Below are 24126 nucleotides of genomic sequence, written 5' to 3'. Positions count from 1 at the left end.
TTAAGGTATAACGCTATTGTAAACATGTTTACCAAATTCCCTCACTCGTTCACCTCAAATATTTGATGAATCAAACTCACGGTTATTTTCATTACTGTTTATATTCTCAACCCAAGAAAAAAAACATTGAAACCCATCAAAATTTCCTAAAGCCTAAAGACGCATCATTTCATGTCTTATTTTGTCCAGCAGCAAAGCACGCTCACATTTGAGAAGCTGGAACTAGTGCATTTTTGCCTCAGAAATTACTCGAGTGATTAGTTTTGGAATTTTCTGTCTATTGATTGAAAGGCTGAAAATCTCAGCCCTGGTGTTTTTTCTTACCCACGAGCACCGAAATCATATTAAAAAGAATATGCAGTCTCTTATTAATCACATAAAGAGTTAAAGTAATTGGAATTCCAGGTTTTTTTTAAGTTATCTAAGTGGATCAGTAGCTTTTCATTTTACCACAAGAATTTGTGCAAACTACTAACCACCTTTATGCTTATTAATAATCATTAAAGTCTGATATTACACATGAAATTATCAAGATTAAAATGGGTGGGCAATATTTCAGATGGTGCATAATTATTGGGTGCATTGCACAAAATGTTTTTAAAGTTCATAAGAAGGCCCAAATGTGATGTAAAAATAAAGTTTGCTCACAAATTCCCAAATCTTGCTTTCTGTGAATAATTTCCCCACTTTCAGGACCAGTAGCTTTCAGTGTAGGCACTTCATCACTTTTTAAACCAGTAAGAAAGAGACATCATCTCCATGTTGAAGAGAACGCATCTTGAATTTTTCTTAGATCACTGGCTGAAAGTGAAGTATCTAATTACAGTAGAGAGCTGAAGACAGTCTAGACGTAAAGGATTTGGTGAATCTGTTGCTCCTGAGCAGAAAAAGGAGGATGTAGCCGCACCGTGCCTGGGCCCAGCCCCCGGCTCTCTCTCCTGGCAGATTCCAGTTGAAAGTTAATTGGACGGGGAGAGGTCTGAGACAGGCTGTGCTGAGGCCCATTAGTGATTCCCCTGTCGAATGCAGAGCCACGAGGATCACAGACTCACAAATAGGAGGATTAAAATAATCAATAGCCTTGACTTCCATCGACCACACACATACACACACACACACAGAGTAATTAGTGGACAACCTATTCAGCACTGGACTATGACACCCTCCTGAACCTTACCCCACACACACATAAGCTCCACACTCCAATAGCTGTAGTGCCTAATGAGGGGAAATAGTTGTGGCTGCTTGTGAGGAAAGTGAAGAAAAGGTCAGGAAGCCACCAAACAGCCTTCTACTGCTCATGTCTGTGCTTTGTCATTTCCTCATTTCTCTGAAAATTTACAGAATGGCCACAAGAAATATAAAAAACAAAACTTTTTAATGTTTCGAAACAGCTGCTGCAAACAGATGAGATCCTACATCAGAAACTAGTGTTACCATAAACACAAACTCCTGTACAATAAATCTAATTTGGCTGGAGTTAGCAAAAAGGGCTTTTGAAGGCATGTCTTTGGTATAAACTGTAAATTCTGACAGTCAATTAATGCAAGTGTAGTTGTTTACAAATTTGCTTAAGAAGTGAAAGATCACTGGTTTGATTCTGGGAGGATACAAGAATCCCCTGGGGATTGCACCGGGAAGGGTATCCGGTGTAAAAATCAAAATCAAATGTGTGCAGCTATCCGCTGTGGTGACCCCATGTGAATAAGGGAGCAGAATAGAGTAGCTTTCTGCACACACTGAAGCCTCAAGCAAGACAGATATCAGCAGTAATACTGCCCTCTTGTGTCAGCAGAAAACCCCCCCACAAATAAAGAAAATCAATATAGACAAAAAATATCTTTCACTGCATCATACTAAATCAAACAAAACAACCACATGGGTTCCCAGAAAACATTTATTTAAATGCAGCAACAAAATCTGTTTGAATTCTAAACACAGAAAACTTTTTTTCTGCCTTAGTATGGCTTTAAATACACTGGTTTACCGTACAGTCAGAAACACTTTTATTCAGCCGTAGCAAGTCTTAGCCAATGACACAGCAGTTTGGTGACAGTATATGTATTTTAAAGGTCTTATCTAAAAAAAAAAAATTATAATAATCAGAAGTTATTGCATAATGATTTATGTGTTCTTACATGATGAAATGCTGCTGCAGGTAATATAAACCCAAATGAATAAAAGTTGGTCACACAGGTGAAAAGGCCTGGAAGCAAAACCTGGATCTTTTGTGAGGAATGTAAAGGCACTTCTTAAATTAAAGATGGAGTAATAACTCATGGAAAGAAGCTAAATGGAAAAAGGGGGTACATGAAAAAAAAAAAAAAAAAAGAAGAAAAAAGTGGGTTGCTCTTCGTCTTCACCCGCTCATAACCATTCTGACCAGTTCTGCAAAGGAGAAATAAAAGAGACAAATGTGAGTTTCATGGTATCAGTTTTGATAGAGACCTCCTCCAACTACAGCATGTTGAGGTAATGCCCCCTCCTCATCCGGCTTTGCTGAGCCTGGGTGGAAGATGCTGCATTTGGAGGCAGATCTCTCCACATTCTGCTCGCCCAGAGCAAAAGAAGGGTTGAAGAGGGGGATGAGAGAAAGAGGTGAAATCACCTCAATCTCCTATTGAGCCAAAGCAACTGGAATTCTAAGATCCAAAAAGAGCTGGTTAGAGAAGCCATCCTCGTTGTATGCTTTCCTCTAGCTGAGAAGAAGAGAAAAGCGAAGAAGGTCAAGGGAGCTACAGTCCAGTTGAGAGACGGCCAGCTACAAATTCAGTTTCCAGTAATACAGAGGAAAGAAACAGTCAGCACAGGAGCGACTCATTGCAATTCTCTTGTTAGTAGAAAAAGGGACTGGTCCACTCTCCCAAAGCTGGTGACTATACCATCTAAAAATGTAAAACATGACTATCTGAAAAGGTACATCTTATATGTGTGTTGCATCTGTGAAAAGACTAGTACCTCTGACACCAGTATAGTAAAGGCCTGTTTAATAGCACCAGTGACATGCAAACGAGATTAGAAGAGCTGCATGATAACCACACCACCACACCAGTCAGTTCGAATGCCTTCGCATCATGGCCACCAGGCTTTTCCTGAATGAGACCAGTCTCTTCCCTGTGTGTCCACCATATCCCCATATATAGAGGGGGGAGTCATAGACAGATGCAGAGGGCCATGCTGCAGGCCAGGGGCCAAGACAGAGGGCTGCAGGAGAGAGAGGGACAGAAGAGCAGGAGGCTACACATGGGTCAGAGCCTCAAGTAGAAACAAGGAAGACCACCAGGCTTTCCCACATACATCTATGGGTCAAATCTACTTAGCAACAGCGCATTGTCCCAATTTACCAATACAAACAGCACAACTAAATCTGACTAGCGTTAGGATGGCCTAATGCAGCTGGATTATCGGGAAACTAAAAGCAGGAAAGCCTGGAGGTGCTATCCAATGGTATACAATGCCCGTACCGGCCCTCAGCCTGACATGATGTGACGAACAAACGCTGTGGAAGAAGAACATTAACACACTGTCAGACGCTGACATTTAAACGGAGCCTCTTACAGAAGTCGATTAAACAGAAGAGGTAAGAACAGGTATAAGAAGACGCCAACATGAATGATACGGAGCCCCCTGAAAGGTCACAGGAAGGAATTTTGCAGGATTACATTTACGCTGAAGTACAGGAACGTTTGCATTCCTTCAGATCCATATGAACACTTGATATGTTTAATAGTACATTTATGTCTATGTGACACTTTACTTTTTCCCCTTTCAAAAGGCTCAGTGAAATGGACGCCCAACTCAGCCATACATAACTTTAAGCTACATTCAGTTGACTTTTCAGAAAATGCACAATAACTGAAGTCAGCATAGCCTACACACAATGTCATGCATGAATTTTGAGATGAGTTGAGATGATGACATCCTGTTGCATTAGCTTAATTGTAGCCAGCATCCCATCTTGACCTTTTATATCATTAGCTCTCACCTTCGTAATTGATGCATCCATTTGCATCTTCGTGTCCTGCCAAGAGCGTCTCTACTTCCTCCTCTGTCATTTTCTCACCTGATAAATGGAACATAACAGAAGTAATTTAAAACTTACAAATTAAAATGTTGGAAAGATAAAAATACATTTGCAATTCCCTGGATATCAATTTGTATACCAATTTCAGGAACAATACGCTTCTGGAACTTGAAATCAATGTTAGTGTGATCCCAACCGAGTCCAACATTTCCATTTGAATAGCTATTAAAAGATGATAACAATATGGCTTGCCTAGCGTGGTGAGGACATGACGTAGTTCTGCTCCCATTACTGTGCCGTTGCCCTCCTTGTCAAAGACACGGAGTCCCTCCACGAAATCCTCCATTGTCCCCTGATCTTTATTCTTAGCAATGGCCTGGAACATGGGCAGGAACTGCTCGAAGTCTAGCATTTTGGTGTTCATCTCTGCAAAAAAGTAAAAATAAATAAGACAAGCCTGTGTCAGAAAAGATTCCCTTTTGTCACTGCTGTATGTAACACCCAGTAAGTTCAATCTTGTTCCCTCACCCTCGGCCTTGGGGTTGCCCAGGACTTTGAGCACCTCGGCGTTAACCGGATTTTGCCCCAAGGCCCGCATGACATCCCCACACTGGCTGTAGCTGATCTTCCCATCTCCTGTCCTGTCGAACAGCAGGAATGCCTCCTTAAACTCTGCAGGATACACAGACACGTGACAAATTAAAGTATGAACATGAATTATTCAAGACGAGATGTTCGTGAGTATGAGCAGAAATGATAAAGAGATAGGAAATGAACTGGAAATGAAAGCAGAAAAGCAATGGATTGGAAAAGAACATGAGAACAAGCAGACTAAAGAAAGATGCTAATTAAGACTAAATTGTAAACTTACAAGTTATCTGGCAAAACAGACAGGCTGCAAAGCACCAAACTGATAAACCTGCCCAGCTTTTGTATGACACTCAACGCATGAAAATGTTAGCCAGTCTAGCTAAGATAACTGATCATATTGCAAAAACTTACACTTTACACAAATGAATCTTTGGTAAAGTGTGGTGCAAAGTTTGAAAAAAAAAAAAAAAAAAAAAACGACAACAAAAAAACAAAACACTATCTGCACACCATCTGATGATACTGCAACCATCACTTCCTCAAAAACACTTTACTACAGTTACAGTCGATTTACTGCAGTTAATGCCTGCATTTTAAGGGTTTGTGTATTTCCCACCTAAACTATTTCACAAGTTGTGTTCATTCTTAAACAAAGGTTAAAAAGACTCAAACCTGTATTAATACAAGGCGTCAAAAGCAGGCAAATCTCTCTTACAGGCAGTGACATGTTTAGTAATTTTACTAGAAAACAAATGCAACAAACAAACTCAATTCAGCCAACCGCTGCAAAAATATTAATCGAATAACAGTTTCAGTTAAGCTTCATGCTGATCTAGTATCACCTCTAATAACTTTTGGACACCCTTTTTGCTTTGATCAGACAAAAGGCCATCTAGCACAATAGTCTTGGAGGTAGCTTTTGAAATATTTTCTTGCCAATGATCAGAGGAGCTTCATTTAACACCATCACTGTTTGGCAACTCCACATATTAATATTTTATACTACTAATGAATAGTTAATAAACCTCTGAGGCACCTATGCCTTCTAAAGCCTTTACATTAAAAAGTATTGAGCATCTTTGTTGTTGCTCAAGTGGAGTCAACTTTATCAACTGTCAATGATCTAAAATCAGCCATTCTACAGTGTCAAACAGTGAAATAAATGCTTGCCTAAGCGCTAACAATCAGGGAGACACGGAGCATGATTACACAACATCCGGGCAGCAGGCAGTTCCTAATGTTATAGAAAAAAAATATTCGCCCCCCAAAAAACAAAAAAAAGGCACAGGCACTGTTGTGGAGTTTGTTTTTTTTTTTCCTGTTCTGAGGAATGTCTCTCTTCCTTTCTCGCCTCCGAGCACTTTTCCCAGCACCATATTTGGTTATTAGAGGAGTGGAGAGAAGGAGGAGGAGAGTGAGAGTAGCTCTGGCCTATTATGTCAGCTATGATTAAACAAACCAGCCCTAGGACAAAACCCATCCACCACTTTATCCAGCACCAAAAATGGGCAGAGTGGAGATGAGCTATTTGGAAGATAGCAGGCAAAGTCAATGATACACTGACAAAAGCGGGAAAGCCTGCGCTCTAACAGAACAAGGCTTATGAGAGCAAATATGGACTCTGGCCATGATTGGCTTTTCAAAACTTCTAGCTGACCACATATAAAATAAAATAAACCAAAACAAAACTGCAGCACACATCAAGGCCGGTGAGTAGTACAACATTATGTGCAACTATGGCTGACTTTAACATACCAAACACCAGTGCAAAGCAGCTATCATACACATTTACGACGGATTTGGCTCCACAACCGACATGCAGATCACACCCTAAAACACTCCGAGATGGCCATCAGTTTAGTTTAAGGCGTTCCCTTTACAATGACTTACCATGAATCTGATCCAGGTTAAATTCAATCTGGAAAAGGACAAGCAGTTGCAAGTGGAAAAAAAGTGATGAAACAGTACGGAAATATAAAAAAGGAGAAACAGAAGGAAAACTTAGGTCTAAGGCCACGACTGCTACTGCTGCTGCTGTGGCGGACGGAGGAGTTAGAGCAGGATGATAGTGGAGGTACAGGGCAAAGTGTCATCTGGAAAAAGCACGAGTGAAAGAACACCAAACAGGAGAAATACGATGGACATGCCACAACACAAAAGCAAGACTCACCGAGGATTTGATCTTCTGAGAAGTCAGACTGTTTAAAAAGAAATTAGGCTACATGAAAATGGTTCCTTAAAGCTGTGCAAAGCTCGCTCGCGTTTACATCAAAGGATCTGTGAAATACTTTACAGTTATTTAGATTGCCTTAACTTGCAGATAATATTTCCCACCGTTACCACATTCACCAATGCTTAACCTAAACGCAGTCATTACATTAGTCGACAAGTCGTATAATTGTTAACTTTATCCGCCATTCAAGCTAGTGCTAGCTTATCTGAAGTTGTACTTCCGCTTGTGCCCAGCGGTCCAATTCGGATATTCAACTTCATCTTAACATCTCTGCAAAGTTCGGCCATTTTCTTAAAAGACTGAAAATAATACCTAACTGTATAACAACTGCGGCAATGCTAAAATGTGAATGAGGGGAAAAAAACCCACCATGGTTGTGTCGGCTAAGGTGTGTCCGAGACGACGGCAAACCAAAGAATGTGACGGGTCGAGTGGAAGGTGGGGTGAGAAAAACCAAGCAGGCGTACGTCATCACGCACAGGACGCAGCTGACGACTCGGCAGCTGCCGCGCTCCATATATAGAAACAAAGCTGAAGGTATGGTATGTGATTTACAATACAGGGATATGGAGACTCAGAGCGTCTTTAAACCATTCCTTTTATGATTAAGGTGGCAAGTAAATGGAATAAACGGCTTAGGCCTTAAATCTGATTTTAGGCTAAAAGTAGATTATGATGGTCGGCCTGTACTTTCCTTTATGGTTATGGTAACGTTATTCACAAATGTCCATTAATTAAAATTTATATATTTTTTTAAATTTTGTTTATCACATTGGGAAGAATGATGCTATTGTGATGATGTAATGATGTCTGCTGCTTCTTTGCAGGCTGTGTTTAAGCCACATTTTCTTCAAGCCATATTTTGTGGCAAGCCCTCAATCCCGCTCACACTGTAAAGTTGGACAAACCTTGTTTTAGCTCTCTACTCTGCAAATGTTTACAGGATCAACATTTTGCATAGTCATAGAATTGGAAAGATTCTGAATTTTTGACTGAGATTAAACTTAAAGGAGTTAATTATTAATTCTATCATTAATCAATGAGCCACTAGACCCCTTTTAAAAGAAATTATTTTAAGGATGTTATATAACAAAAAACACTTGCGTGATTGAGCTAAGGGACCTGCATTAGTGTTGTGGGTGTCTGGCCATCCAGGAAAGATGGATTTTTTGAGTATAGTGAGATCATGGACTGATGTCACATCACTTTATAGGCCAAAGATCTTTTTTTATTTCCTAGATGGCGGCCCAGCTTCTTGCCATGTCTGTGAAGTGGGTAACTTAACATGGCCCACATATCCTCACCAGCTAAATGGGACAGTCTCACTCTATAAAACAGTGCATGCAGTGGCAACACTTAAAGCATATGAGGATGGCAGCAAAAGCTGGGGCACAAACCAAGCTAAGCTATATAACTGCACATATAAATACATTTTTTTTAATTAAGAATGATTGCCTATTCCTTCTTTTAACCTTTTAACATTACAAGCCCACATGATTTTGACTTGTAATGTTCAAATGTTTTTAAAAAGTGGTCAAGGTTAACTCAATTCCTATATACACCGAGGTTTTTATATCAGCTCGCCCTTAAAAGGACTAAAATCCCCATAAAGCAATGTTATGACATTCAAAAGTATTCAAAAATCCTGCAGCAATACTGGTTTATATTTGTTTAACAGATAAAAACACTTTTTAACACTAATCTTGTAATGCCAGAAGGACACAACTGGTGGCTGGGTATTTATAGCTGACAGTTAAAGTGTAGTGTTAAACACACACTGCAGCTGGTATACACTCACTGACCGCTTTATTTGGTACATCTTACAAGTCCTGGATTAGACCCCCTTTTTTCTTCAGAGCAGCCTTAATTCTTGTGACATAAATTCAGAAATGTGCTGGAAACATTCCTCATTTTGACACGTCAGCAGGCATTTGCTGGAAATTTATCAGCTTCACATCCGTGATGCAAATTTCCCATTTCGCTACTTACCAAAGGTACTCTGTTAGAATGATATCTGGTGACAGTGGAGGCCATTTGAGTGCAGTAAACTCACTGCAGTGTCATGTCATCACTGTCTGAGATGTTCTGAGCTTTGTGATATAGTGTGTTATTCTGTTGGAATCAGCCATCAGAAGATGGATACCCTAAATAAAGGGATGAACGTCTGTAATACTCAGGTAAGCTGTGGGATCCAGATTGCCAAGAAAATATCCCCCACACCATTATACCACCACCACCAGCCTGAACTGTTGCTACAAAGTAGGACGGATCAGTGCTTTCACGTTATTCTGACCCTTACTGTTCAAATGTTGAGGCAGAAATCAAGACTCATCATACCAGGTAGTTTTTCCAATCTTGTGTAATCCAATGTTGGTAAGCCTGTGTGAAAGGTAACCTCAGTTCCCTGTTCTCCTCTGATAGGAGTGGCCCTCGGTGTGGTCTTCTGCTGCTGTGGTGATCTACGTCGGGGTTCCATAGCTTTTGCATTCAGATATGCTGTTCTACGTGCCTCAGTTGTAACAAAGGTTTGGGTAACAACCAGTCTTGCCGTCCTATTGCGTCAAAGCAGTTTGCACGTTAAAAATCACCTTTCTTCCCCATTCTGATGCTTGGTTTGAAATTCAGCAGGTTGTCTTGACAATGTCTACAAGCCTAAATGCCTTTAGTTGCTGCGATGTGCTTGCTGATTACACATTAGCAAATAATAAATCAATAAAGTGCTCAGTGAGTGTATGCCACTATGCCAGAATAGTGGATGCAGATAATTGTAAACAATGAAATTAATGCAAAGTAAAATAATGTCACTTTCTAAATGATCTCATGATCTTTTGACAGAAGAACTTATCGCTTTATTGAATTTTTGAGGGTAAGCTAAGAAGTAAATGTTTTAAGATCTTTGGATACAATAACTGTAAAACATCAGAGAAGTATGAGAACGTCTGTTCTTTTGTTTTTTAAACTCATTACTTTATCTAGAAAGAAAATAAGAGTTTGCTCACTTTGAATTTCAGTGGTGTTAACTTTCTTTTTGTAGAAATCACTCTTGTGTGGGTGTTGAGATACAGGCCAATAATTTTTTTGAATTATCCTTCTGATGAGAGAAATAGCACATGCTGTGACAGGAAACTGTCTCTAAGGGGGCCACTCACTGACTGACAACCAGTGCTGCTTTTACTGTCCCATTTCTTTGATTAGCTTAGATTCTCTCTTGGTCTTTTTTAATTAGCTGCACAATTAAAAGAAGCTACTTTGCAAATAATTAGAGATATTATTTGGAATAAATTTCATAAGAGACCACTATTATGTATCTTTCACTGAGCTTTAATCTGTTTTCTAAGAGGCATTAATGACATAGCGGGTGTAAAACTAGACTGGCTAGATACGATTGCCATTGCTGTAGTCATACTATATGAATGCCCCACATAAGCTCTGTTACAAAAATATGTACTGCAGACAACCCACTCACCTCCAAAGTACTGGGATCAAACGGTGAATCAGAGGGACGGAGCATCCTAGGCTTTTGCTCCGGTTTTGGAGTTGCAGGAGCTGAAGGCATGCAGGGATACGGAGGACCGAGTCTGGGCTGGGTCACTGATGAGGGAGACTTCTTAATGGAGGGTTCTCTTTTTGGAGCCATTCCTGATGTCCTGGTAGAGTTACACTCAGTGTCAGATCGCTGCACTAGCAGCCAGTATGGCGCTGAGAGAAAAAATATCAAGCTATGAAGTAAGTTGGGTGTATCCTGTCGAGAAGAGGGGGGAGGAGATCAGATTTATGATGCTGATGATGCTCAGGGACTGGCAGGTGGATGAGGCAGAGGTGAATTAGTGAAGCAAAGTGTAGGAGGAGTGGAGATGAAAGTGAGGGTGTAAAATAAAGAAGGGCCAAATATAGAAATCACCATCCTCCTCTGACTTCATTTATTTGGGTCAGAAGAGTGTGTGTGTGAGAGGGAGAGAAAAGAGAGAGGATTGGGTGCTGGTTTATGCTATAAATGCCTAGAAACAGATACAAAGCATTAAAGAGCTTACATTTCCTGAACCAAGAGTCTAGAATATACATAGTTCAGTGAATTCACAGAGTCTGACAAGTGTATAAGGTACTATGAATGGTCATTGATTGGGTTGTTGGGGTACTGAAGTATCTCCCAGACAGGCTGTACACCAGACAGATCACCAGTCTATCACGGGTCCAGCACAGGAAGACACACATATTCACAGCCACAGCCATGTCTTTGGATTCTGGAGTTCCTGCAGGAAATTCACACAGGTACATCGAGAAGATGTAAACTTTACAAAGAAAGGCCCCAGCTGGCCAGGTTCACCTTCTGGCTGTACCACTGCACCACTGTGCTGCCCGAGATTGTAACATTCATTCTAATTTTATGTTAGGGATCACTCAAGGTTGCTAAATTTATTCTATCGTTTTATTTTATTATACATTTGGGGTTAATTCACAATAATATTCACTTAGTTGTCCTGTCTCGTGTCCAAAAACAGTTGTAGATTTTCTAGTGCAGACTCTGCCTATAAAATATGAAAGAATATCTAAAAGCACTGACAAATCAAACATGTGTTTCTACCTGCTTGCCCTTGTGACAGAGACTCAGCTAGAAGAAGCTTTATTTTTACATTGTGATGTTGTGCTTGTAACTCCTGTAATATTATATGCACTACTGTATATGTAAGCCTCTATGGTAAAGTGTTATAGCAAGCCATCATCAAACCTCAGACCACCATGGTCCAGTTTGAAATGTGACAGTGTTCAGTAGTCAAAACAACCCTTTAATCACAGCTCTGATCATCACACAAGCAGAAATGTTTTAATTTATTTCCTTTGTGTTTTCTGTGTTTTCATCAATTAATCATCTGCTGATGATTTACTGGTTGAGGCTCATTCTCAGTCAACAGCTTTGTTGTCAGATTAAGTTTTTTTTCTTCCCCCAAATAACAAGATATGAGTGTGTTCAGGATCAAAAATGGATCAGGAAAAAAAGGACAGCAGTATTTGTGGTTTCATTAGTTCAGTTTCTTCTTGAAATGAAACTATTTCATTGTCATTTTAAACAAAATTAAAAAAGCCGATTTGAAAAATATTTTAGGATTTGATTTTTGGAACCAACCCCCCAAAATTTACATATACAATTAAACCAAATGATTATTATTTGATTCACCACATTTAAATGCACATTATTCTATAAGTTTATCCCACAGGATAAAGTTGCATAAAAATGTAAAAGATGTGACCTTTAAAATAATTGCTATCTATTCAAATTTAATTGAGAAACAAATAAATAAACCCGATGTAAACCTCCTGCGGCTGCCCTGCAGTACCTTCACGACCCACCAGTGGAGCGTAATCCATACTTTCGGAATCACTGAAAAACGCCATCAGACGTGAGATGGTACTCTCAAAATATATCACTAGATGTCACAATTGCACCACAGCACCGTATGTACTCGACAGCTTAAAAATTTGCCCTTAAATGATGATGAATGAATACAATACATCCGCTCACGCGTTTTAATGGGCCTTTATGGGTGAAGTTTTTATAATAAATTATCGAACTTTCAACTGTCAGTGTCGAAACTTTTTACAACTTCTGGTTTCGCTCTTCCAACAGTCTTTGCTCTCCGCTAGTCAGTCACATTTGGGGACAATCCATCGCGCGTTCAATGGGCCTTGAAATCATCATTTATGTGTCCAGTGCGTCTAAACAATAGCGACATAAGACCCTTGCTGTGCGCCCAACGGCACTTCTGGTGCTTTATAATAGCCGATCGAACATGCAAAACGAGGGTAGGAAGGAACAAAATTATCAGCCCATTATCAAAATAAAACGAAACAAGAGAAAATATAAATAAGGGAAATATTCAGTTTTTTTTAAAATTCACAATATTTTTTATATCCTTTAGTTTATTTTTCAGCGTTAATCCTATTAATGCTTTCAGGATGCAGCCCATTCACTTGCCAGCTGATTGCTGATGAGTCTGCCGAGCAGACAGCTCAGTGTCAAATAGTTTAAGAAGATTACCAGGGCTTCACGTTTTCCTCATCATTTCCAACAATAATCCACCGCAAGAGGCTAATAACTCTGAGAATACCCTATACGTCTGCTTTGAAATAGATTATCAACCACATGCTGTAATTAGTAAATTGAAATATTGTCCTTTTGTGTTTTCCAGGTGTCTGTGTATACTTATGAAATTAATTTTCTAAATAATTGGGGGGAAAAAAACACTACCATCATCGGTTTCTTTATTTTCCACTTTGCGTTGATTGTTGTGAAAGCAGATTCAATTACTTCAACTTAAAGGAAATGTTTCAACAGATCCTCTGAGCTGCCCCAATTGTCTAATGAAATTATGGCACTTCTACCTAATGTCATTCAAAGTCCCCCGCCTGCTACAGCAAATCTCCACACCACCTGATTTATTTTTAATGATATTACACCCCTCGGTCGCCTGTGTCATGGTAATAATCAGGGCTGCTCCAGCTGCCTCTAGATCACATTAGCCAGGCTTAATATTGACAGTGCCGGGCCCACTGAACAATGAAGCTATGGGGATAGAGGGAGCTTAGAGGCTGCCTAGCCAGTGGGTATTCTGCAGGAGGTAGTGGAGATGCAGGCCAGGATGCTCCAGTTCCCTATGCCCCGGAGGACTGGCACCATCATTAGGCAGCATCTTCTATAGTCCTGTGGAGATTTAAACCCACCACTACCAAATCCAGACCCCACCCAGGCCCAAGACATCAAAACCATACTGACAGGGAACAATGAAACTAGTGGCAACTTGATTCCCTGCTATTTCTTCACTGGAAGGAGAGACCTGCCAGGACAGCAGCTCAACAGCTGCACCTTGTAGGTTCCTGCTGTGACAGAGTATTTGGATAAGGTTCAAGGAGAAGCAATCTGCAGGGCTCACCTTATAACATCATAAAATAGGCTGTTAGAAGTTCACCCTAATGGACATACAAACCTTTTTTATCTAAAAAAAAAAAGAAGAAAGAAGTATAAATAATTACATAATATCATGGCTAATGCATATATTATTTTGATTTATTAACTGATTTTTCTTTTTTTTTTTTAACTAAATGTATTATAAGAAAAAGAAAAACCTTTTGCATCCAGATCTGATTAGAAAAGTGCTTTTATCCGTTAGACAAATTTATGTTGTAGGCTTGTCTAGTTGCTGTATTTGCATAATGGTCACACTGGGATTCAGACTAGGCCACTTGTGGGACACTTGCACCTGATCACAGAGACACTATGGCTCTTTGCCAATCACACCTTCGCAGTTGATTCTCCCAATTAAAAAATCACCTGAATTTGTCATCACGTTTATCAGGTTGTTCAATGTCAGTTGAATGTCTGTATACTCCGATTTTATCGTCTATCCTAAATTGTTGTTTGGATCGAAGGGGATTTTGTATTGGGGGCCCACAGATTACTGCCGTTGATTAGTGGTTGGGTGTAATCCTTTCAGACCCTCTCTCTCCAAAACACCCCTGGGATATGCCCATCTCCCAGAGGACCGGCAGCATGGCAGATGGACCCCCCCCCTCCCCCTTCGGCCCCCTCTAACAGCACAACCAAAAACACTGTTGATGTCCTGGGACGGAGGTTGTAAAGTATCCTGAATATGAAACCACAGGCACCTTTGTTTAATGGCTCTCTCCCCACTTAGTGAGAATTGCCCTCAGGCCCGATTCCCATTCTGTAGGCACATTTCTGCTCGATTGGAATGTTTTCCAAATCCATTAGCCCAAAAGAAGAGGAATAAGCTGCAAACAATCTACTCATATTTTGGAGATGAAATGCTGCCTGATCTTATCTAAATGCCCTTTGTGATCCAGGAGACTCTAATTTATTGGCACCATATGGATATGACAAGGGATTTTCCAGAAAAAAAAAGGTATCAAGTTGAACATGGAATTATGTTCAGACACAACAGGATAAATAAACCGTACACTTTTCTGTGGAGCATCACTGCACATACACCTTTATTCAGTCTGCCATGCTGAATGTCAGCAGTATGAAGTTCATCTAAATGGGCCACAGTCGCCAAAGTGTGAAAACTTAACATTTGATCTCTGAGCTCTTTACATTTAATTTGCACAATTTAATTTGGGAGAAACACTTCATTTAAAGATCTTTCCAGTTTCACCAAAAACAACTGAGCTTAAAAGTCTACAATAAAAAATTCTGAGAAGTCTGCTGTGTAATCGTATTTAGCCACGATGAACAGCAAATGGAAGGAAGACTAAGACTTCTTAACACGCAACATAAAATAACTTGAAATCGGTTGGATTAAGTGCATGTAAAATAGATGCCGACAGTCTTAGAGAGAAAACTGCATCATACACAGTAAAAATGGGCTCAGGACACTAAACTTTGAACAGTGAAGTTTCATCTCTCTCTAGCCTAACCACCCTGTGCCACATCACCCCGACTCCTTAGCATGCCAGCTCCTCTCACAAATCCAAGCTCGCTGCATCTTTTATGCGTACAAGGGGGCTCAGCTTTCAGGAGCGAGCCAGGGAGCATGTGTGTGGAGCTTTAATTCCTATTGTATTCGTGCAGTCTTGGTGTGTGTGAGTGTGTCTGTGTTTTAGCAAAAGAGGGAGCGGGAGATAGAGATGAAGAAAAAGACAGGAACAAGGACCCATCTGTCAGCACAGTGCACCAATCCCTCCCATTCCACTCGGAGTCCCAGGGGACAAGAGCGCGAGACAACTCACTTGTGGCAGTGGTTTTTTGTAAGGAATGGGGTTGCCCCCATTAATACCAACAACAGCACTTAAAAAGCTAAAGTGGGGCTGGTACTCTTTTAGTCGTGAACATAAACTTGTCTTGGACAGCTCATGCCAAAGCTGACTATGCATTTCTTTTTTGGCCAATCAGTCAAACCAAAGCATACATTAAAATCTGATTGATGTTCACAAAATCTTCATTTTTAAAATCCATCCTTTACATCTCTTTGAAACACAGTACGTCAGTTCAGTAGACTGTGTAACTTTACTTGTTGCAAAGTTAAATATGTAGAACTATCCCAAGTTCAAATCATGCAAACTCATCAAAAGTTGGTTCAGATCATCTGTGTTCACCATGACCTCTTCCGGAAGGTTGGCTTTCTATGTTATTGCTTAAATGGGAGCAGGGCAATTCCCTTTCCGTTAGTCAGTCAGTCATTTGGGAAACCGATGGGGATTGTCGGAGACTGCTAGGCTCCAATTCCCCATGCAGGCTGCAGGTGTGGCGTGGCCATACTCACACTCCTGGGACAGAAGGAGAGTGTATGTGTTTGGGGGTGTAGAAGTGCATCCACCAGGGGAGCTTTGGGCACATCATATTAGCCACATACACAAAGGACAAGGCTTATCTTTCTGTCCACATACCTTTATGGCCAGTGCACTGACCAGGAGTGATTAGAGAGGTGGATAAATACTGTTTCAAGCACAAGATATCTTCTCGCGAGTGACGCCTGAGCATCCAAGCAACAGATGCCCCCACCCCCAGTGCCTCCCATGTTCAGCCATCTGTTAGCCTGTGTCTAATAAATCGTTTGATAAGTGCCTGTTTTCAAGCGCTTCTTGTCGATTAATCGCGTGATTATATCTTTCCCCCCGGAAATACTGCATATCGCTCTTAAAAACAAGGAAACTCCACCGGATAGTCGAAAAAGTTAAGTCACGAGCACAGCTGTGTGCAATCGCGTGCACAATTGGGATCAATGCGGGGGCACGTGCGACTCGCGAGACCCCGTCTGTCAGTGGCCGGTCGTAACAATAGACCCCCACTGAGCTGCGGCTCGCCACGCACGACGACTGGCGGGCGTTTCTCGTGCTGTGGCATTTGTAGTGAAAAGTGTGCAAAATGACCAATATTTACATAAGATTTGTGAAGCCTAATAAAAGATCACGTGGTCTACGCTTTTGAGTCAAAGGCTCTACTGAAAAGTTAAGTTGTTCGTGTTTAAAGTTTAAACAAAAGACGAACAAACAAACAAAAAACGGCATAGAAAGCAAAGCGTAAAAGCAATTAGTCATAAGCCAAATGTATCATTGATAATCTAGTAACTAGATGGTGTAGCTGATTACATTTACAAATTGTTTCTCACAAGGATAGCTGATCTAAATGTGTCTCGATCGCTGGACCAATCGACTCAGTAATCAGATTGCCAACTCCTTTGGGCCAAATATGACGCTAAAAATTGAAGGAAACAATTGAATGAGTGGTTGAACAGCGCACACACCTGCTCTCCGCACACCACGCTGTCAAAATCACTTAAATACGCACACAAGGAAGAGCGTCTCTTAACTCATTGAAGATCAAGCCCACACTGCGTTTAATGAAGTGGAAAATGTATAATCCAACCGACTAATGAAGAGATAGACAATCGATTACGATGGTTAACACACTCACGCAGTAGCAAAACAGTCCAGTGGATTTTACGATTTCTGTGTTTTCAGATTTGAGGGCAACAACAAGAGATCTTCATTCAAGTCAGATCTAATTGGAAATCTAACAGTAAACTCCTGCGTAATGCTGAAATCTGTGATGGGAAATTATTGAGATTATTATCGAGTTTGAGTTATTTTTTTCTTCTTTTATTAAAAAAATAGCTTTAACATATATTTAAATTTGCGCGCAATCGTGGTACGTGTAGGCCTATAGGGGCATTAATTTTGCAACACAACTTAAAATTAGAAAAAAAGTAGGATAAGGCGTGATTAGCAGAAGGTTAGAAAATGATTAGTTGTGTTTTAGACATAAATATATTTTTAGATGGTGGTATTCTAAGCAAAGTCACATTTGGGGAAAGAGTATTATGAAATCTGACCGCTGGAAGGATGTGTATAGGCTATAAGATGCAAAATAACACTGCAAATTGCATATGCTCCTTAAACTGCTACCAAGTGTTTTCAAGTTCCTCTTTGTTGGCCGCTGTGCATTTCTGACCTCCTATACACCCATCCTTTCGTAGTTCACGGACTTCATGATTTAAAAAAAAATTGTTACGCATGTACCCTGTCGCACTCTCTCGCTCGCTGCACATTTGCCAAAACTTCTGGTCACGAGCCCGCCACGCGCGTTTGGATAAGTTGACGGTGGGTGGGGCGGCAGAGGGAGGGACTTACCCGGTTAAGGCAAAAAGAATATCAGCCCGATCGTGTCATTTGGAGATGAAAGTTCCAAGTGTACTCATGGCCATCTGAGGGAGCAGAAGATTAAGGGACACTGGCCGGTGCGCGAAGAAAGAAACACAGCAGTTGTGGACTTATCACTCTTTTATTAGTCTGTTAAACATTTAAAAATCTGTTGTGAACGAAGCGAAAACGGATCCCACACAGGTGAGTTGACATTTTATGTCCAAGTCTTGCGAAATAAATAGAAAAAAAAAACATATAGCTATTATTCTAAATATGAATCACATTAGAGCAAATACATTTAACACATGCGATTTTTGCAGAAAAAACCTCTTAAGCTTATTTACATCTGTGAAAACTTTTCAAATCACCCAAGCATCATCCTATTATTTACAGTTCTATCTTTTTTTATGTTCAGTGGGATGTACAGTAAAGACAGAATTACGAGCCCAAAGTTCACTCTACAAGTTACTTTAAATTGTCTCACAAAGTAGGACTTTTTTGCACAACAATAGCAAATATTCTTCGTTTGACTTAACATTAAAGTAAAAAATAACATTTAAAATATGATTTGGGGGCAATATAGATTGCTCTGCAAAAAGTATACTACTACTACTACTACTACTAATAATAATGATAATAATAATAATAAAGGTATTCTAACAGAGAAATGTGTGTGTGTGTGTGTAGGTGTGTGTGTGTGTGTGTTGGGGGGTTGCATGTTTGTTGATTTGTATGTTGCCTGTTTAATCTTTGAGCTTTATATACTGAGTAAATCCTGTGGTGTCCCAGATTGACAGCGTCTCTGAAAGACTGGAGAATAACAGCAGGGAACCATTCATCCATCTCATTCTGAAAACAGCCATGTATTCATTAATATCCAAATTTCACAGTGAGATTGGTTTTAAATAATTACTGGATTTATTTCAGAACTGTTATGCGACAGAGGTGCTTGCACTTCATATAAGTGATCTGTCCATACTGTCCTGCTGAAATGAGAGCACTCTCAGTCAGTGTGTGCTTCTTCTGGTGCCCATCAGTATTAAATAATAATACAATTTTATCACGTTTTGGGGGAATAGCCTCAAGGATTTACATTCACAGACACTGAATCCTGAAGTATTGAATTTGTTGTGTGGGCTCTTTTTCTTTAGATCAAAATGATGACCAAATCATTTGGGAAAAGTGGGGATGTGAGTGAGCTGGTGAGCTCCCTCAGCTGGCTCGATGACGACGGCAGCTCACAGGATGGAGATGAAAGCCCAGAATTGACGGGGCGCCATGGCCTGACTGTAGGGGGCCGCCTCCGCTCCTGCACAGAACTGGGTAGTGAGGATATGGAGGAAGAGGAGGAAGAGGAAGAGGACGAAGAGGCTGGAGCAAATGGAGAAAATGCTCCCAAAAGGAGAGGCCCTAAAAAGAAGAAGATGACCAAAGCTAGACAGGAGAGGTTTCGTGCACGGCGATTAAAGGCCAATGCCAGAGAACGTTCTCGTATGCATGGGCTAAACGATGCTCTGGATAATCTGCGCAGAGTGATGCCTTGCTACTCTAAGACACAAAAGCTGTCGAAGATTGAGACTCTGCGGCTGGCCCGCAATTACATCTGGGCTCTATCGGAGGTGCTTGAAAGTGGCCAGTCCCCAGAGAGTCATGGATTTGTGGAGATGCTGTGTAAAGGTTTGTCCCAGCCTACCAGCAACCTTGTGGCTGGGTGCCTGCAGCTGGGACCCACTCCGATGATTCTTAATAAGCTGGAAGACAAGTGTGGAGGTCCAGGAATGGGTAGTATGGTGGCTGGCCATCCCCTCAGCTACCCATCCCCAGGCCTTCCCAGCCCACCCTACGGCTCCCTCGAGGCATCGCACCTCCTCCAAATAAAAGGATTCAAGGGGCCCGTATATGACAACCCCTCCCCTAACGAGTGCAGCAGCAGCACTCCACCATACGATGGGCCCCTCACTCCCCCTCTCAGCATCAGTGGCAACTTTGCCCTGAAGCAGGAGCCTTCTCCGCATGAGTCAGAGAGGAACTACACACCCCACCATGCTCACTACCTCTCATCCCACCATTACTCCACTTCCACGACAGGCAGCCTACCAGGGGGGCCTCAGGCCCACCCACTCTTACAGGCTTCTCGCTACGAGCTGCCCCTGGATGTGGCCTTTGACTCCTTTGCTCCGCCTCACCTCATCACCTCTCAGATGGGTACCATCTGAAATGTGATAGTACCAGTGAATGACTGTTATGAATAGCCAGAGCAGAAGCACTGCTCCTGTATAAACTGCTGTAAAAAAGGATGACTGTGGTACTGAGTGTATAGAGAAAAATGTTTGCTTTTATGTTGTCTAGTACTCTGGGAGAGCACTGAATGCTCAGAGAGAAGACTCATCACCTCAACTCAATCTACCTGATACAAACATGCACCCATGACATTTATTATTTTATTTATTTCACTTTTGTTTATATGTTAATCTTCTCTTGAACACGTTGTTCCGTCAGTTGTTAAAAAGTTGAAGTAAAAATTAGTTTACCAAATCAGATGTCCTTGCTGAAGCATTATGTTTGAACAAATACTTTATTATTTACATGTCTACATATAAAAAGAAATTGATCAAAAAGTCACCCAATGTGCACTGAGGCCTACAGCCAATTTCCTTCTGAATTTAAGAAAAGCAATGCATTTATTTATATCTGTATTTAATATTTATTTTGATAATGTCTTGTCTGTTTTATATTTTTCTCAGCACAGTTTCTGTTTCACTGTCTTGGTTTGATGCCAGCCACTGGTAGCTGTACTGTATTTAATTTATTTATTTTAAGTCTTTCAGGTACTTGTTCATTTGGTGTCACAATTTTTGTCATACTGTACTGTTAATATTTTGCTGTTTCGCACTTAATTAAATAAATATTCTTATATTATATGCTATTTCCATAGTAACACGTGTGCCATGTCTTTTTGTGATGTTATGCTGTCATCCATTTCTTACATTTTAGTTTAACAGAAAGACGTACGTATGCACTAATTGGCTGTAAACACAAGCTTGGTACGTTGATGTTAGATTTCTTTTTGCGTTTTGTATTGCACTTATATTATAAAGCGCAGTGGATAATACAGAGATTATTCTTTTTGCTAAGACCTCACATCAGAAGATGAATTCTTTTCATTAACTCGATTACAATTTCAGTTAAATTACAAGTTCCGGCTTTAAAAAAAAAATTAAATATGAGTCAGCGACAGCTGTTACATCACTCTCAGTAGCTTTGTGCATCGTTTTCAGAATATCCCTGTAATCTGGTCATGATTACCAGCAGGTGTAGTATTGGACATTTTTCTGTACTCATAAGTGCATTTTTACATGCAAAATACGTATTACACAAACAACACGAATAGTTAATTAGTATATTCTGATTTTTGTAGCTCTAAATCATTTTACATTAGAAGAGTGTGCCAACTAAAAAAAAAAAGGAAAATCGGCAAGACTGGATGAAGGAGTACTTTGTGGCTGGGAAATAGAGATCTGTTGCAGGATATGAGTGAGTGCATGTGTGTGTGAGAGAGAAAGAGTCTGTGCATGATGTCATTCAAAGGCTTGCTCCGGGGTTTCTATCGGGTCAGGCGGGAGGCTGTTGTGGGCCATGGGAAAACAGCTCCGGGGAACAGGTGAACGTGTCACAGCTCTGTGCCTCTATCGTTGGCTTTCTCTTCCATGTGTCCCATTTTCCCATCTAGCTCATGCCAAAACACTGAAGGGCAAGAACTCATTTTCCAGTAATTCATCCAGTTTTACTGAATGATAAATAACCTGGGTTTTCTTTGAGACACAACACATGTGTATGAAGGATGCTATATAGTAGCTACGAAGATTAGCTTTTACGAATATTAAAATAACGCAGTCTCAACATATTAATGCCGTAAATGGGTAAAAGTTCAGCAAAGCAGCAATAAGGATACATCAATCCAGAGATAATGTAAAGCTGGCAAAGTTCCTAAAACATTTATATCACTCAACTAATGACTGGAGTATCAGTTTTGACTTTCATGATTGTGCTGAGGGACATGATGGCTCTTGAAATAAACAAAGAACAGGGCGTCAGAGTGCAAAGATGAAGTGCATGAGTGTATTTATCCTTGTGGTCCTTTGGCCAATTGTAAAAAAAAAAAAAAAAAAGAAAAAAAAAAAAGGGGAAGGTGCTTTTGGATGCTGTTCTCTAAGAGGACTCCCCCTTTGTTTCCTTCAGCTACCCCTCCAAAGATTTGTCATTTCCAGTCCTGGCAACAGTGGAGAAGGGCTGGAAAAGAAAAGGGAATGATTGTTTTAGTGGGCGCCACTGGTCTATTGTGAACGCAGCCTGTTCTTTCTCTTGACCTGTGACCTGTATTGTTGTTGGGCTCCTCGTTTGGGGAGGTCAGACAGCTGGGGGAACGGCGGGGGGGCTGATGGACAGCTGGGCCAATTTGGGGAGAAAGAGCAGAGAGTGAGAGCATAAAAGAGAGAGATGGGAGAGGCAAAGGGAAGTAAGTGTGTTGTGGAAGAGTGGAGAAGAGCAGAGAGGAGGAGAGGGCAGCAGAGGTGACTGAGGTCCTTGCTCCTCAATTGTAAGTTTGTCCCCTCTGCTCCTGTGTGTCAGCCGTGGTGAAGGAATGACACATAGCTCTACACGCAGGCAGACACAGTGTGAGAAAGTACTCGCAGAGTAGCTGATGCATGCTCTTTGTGTCCTTGCTATTTGGATACAGCAAAAGCTGTGTGTGTGTGTGTGTATGAGAGAGAGAGAGAATGTAGTGGTTCTTTTTTTTGGTGGGTGGGTGGGTGGGGGTTACGACTTATCCTCCATAGTCCAAATAATACATGAGTGGGTGGATATGGAAATAATCCCTATAAATTGACTTTGGATACAAGATTAGAAAACACAGGACAGTCGTGCGCATTGGAGCATGGTGGAGATTTTCATGCAGCAATTTCAGAAGATTTAGAAATATATACGTGCCATAAGCTTTTAAAATGTTGTTTTTTTCTTGCTAGTTTGCACAAAGAACCTAAATTATTTTAAAATGAAAAAAAAACAACAATAATTATTGCGATAAAATACTTGAAAAATAGTAGAAAGGTTCATAACTTTACAGTACCATATAACACAGGCGTCACACACACATCAAGTGGCTCTTGTCTATAATAAGGGCATGATGATGAGGGTCTCGTAATGGGAAGGGAACACATGCTCTGTGATGCCATCTTGGCTGAGGCGACAGGCAAGGGAACACAACCTGTAGCTCAACCCCCTGGGAGAGTGAGGTCATGTCAGATATCAGCACACAGGGGTTATGGGAGCTGCACTTCAGCTAATGATTTCTCAACTTTAGTACTTTTTATTGATATATAAATATAGCCCAGTAGTTGCTGACAACATGAGCCTATGTGGCAATATAAGGTGATAACCTTGAGGTTAATTATCTTTTCCAGAGGAATCCAACATTGCAGACGCCCCCCAAAAGTACCATGTCTGAGCTGAGAGTTTGTGAAGTGCACTATAAAGCACAGTTTTCCCTCTAATTCACTTCTCTGCTTATATTTTTTAGTTTTCGTGTACAGCATGCCTAATCCGCTGGCTAAACAAGAGTCGCTCACAGTAAAATGAAAAGGTCCTGATCCATAGGAGGTAGATGGAGGGATAAAGCATTGTGATTAAGACTGTATTAATGGGGCCATAGGACACTGGAAGGCTTTAATCAATGTCTGTGTGCCGATAATCCCTCTGCCTTTAAGCTGAGGGTGAACACAGTGATTTCCCCTCCTCTTGGGCCTCAGCGCACATGCATAAACACACATGCTTGCTTCTGTGGGGTGCATAAGGCAATGGGTGGCTTGGTTGAGATGTGGAGCACCCCCAAAACAGAGACACCCTACACTCAGGAGCAGCTGGTAGGAGGACCAAGATGATGGCTGGAGAAAAAAAGGTGTGGGCAAAGACAGAAAGAGAAAATGGAGCAGGGTGTGATTGAATAAAAATAATTAAAAAAAATGTACTGAGCCAGAGGTTTAACTTCATTTATTTATTAACTACATTCTAAGTAAGGTGTTTTTAAAATGGCAGCTTTCAGTCATAAAAAGTCAATGATGTTTTT

General features: G+C 40.7%; 2 protein-coding genes across 3 annotated transcripts; one reads left to right on the top strand and one right to left on the bottom strand.

Annotated features, from left to right (window-relative positions):
• Positions 1-1879: 1879 nt before the first annotated feature.
• zgc:153867 (uncharacterized protein LOC337226 homolog) lies at positions 1880-7339 on the bottom strand. 2 transcript variants are annotated; one of them, XM_031746826.2, is made up of 7 exons: positions 7218-7339; positions 6786-6813; positions 4553-4696; positions 4277-4450; positions 3986-4063; positions 3465-3499; positions 1880-2388 (listed from the first exon to the last, which is right to left on the bottom strand). In XM_031746826.2, exons 1-6 carry the CDS (start codon positions 7218-7220, stop codon positions 3471-3473), a joined length of 456 nt encoding a protein of 151 aa, XP_031602686.1. In that variant the 5' UTR covers positions 7221-7339; the 3' UTR covers positions 1880-2388; positions 3465-3470. The 2 variants fall into 2 exon arrangements, with proteins under 2 accessions (XP_031602686.1, XP_039460521.1); XM_039604587.1 differs by lacking the exon at positions 3465-3499.
• A 9908-nt stretch (positions 7340-17247) lies between these two features.
• neurod4 (neuronal differentiation 4) lies at positions 17248-20888 on the top strand. The gene is made up of 2 exons (XM_031746815.2): positions 17248-18203; positions 19154-20888. Exon 2 carries the CDS (start codon positions 19160-19162, stop codon positions 20216-20218), a length of 1059 nt encoding a protein of 352 aa, XP_031602675.2. The 5' UTR covers positions 17248-18203; positions 19154-19159; the 3' UTR covers positions 20219-20888.
• Positions 20889-24126: the final 3238 nt, after the last annotated feature.

The sequence above is a fragment of the Oreochromis aureus genome, linkage group 20, assembly GCF_013358895.1.
Source record: "Oreochromis aureus strain Israel breed Guangdong linkage group 20, ZZ_aureus, whole genome shotgun sequence".
Taxonomy (NCBI): Eukaryota; Metazoa; Chordata; class Actinopteri; order Cichliformes; family Cichlidae; genus Oreochromis; species Oreochromis aureus.
Note: the sequence above shows the minus strand (reverse complement) of the source record. Positions and strands in the feature narration are given on the sequence as shown.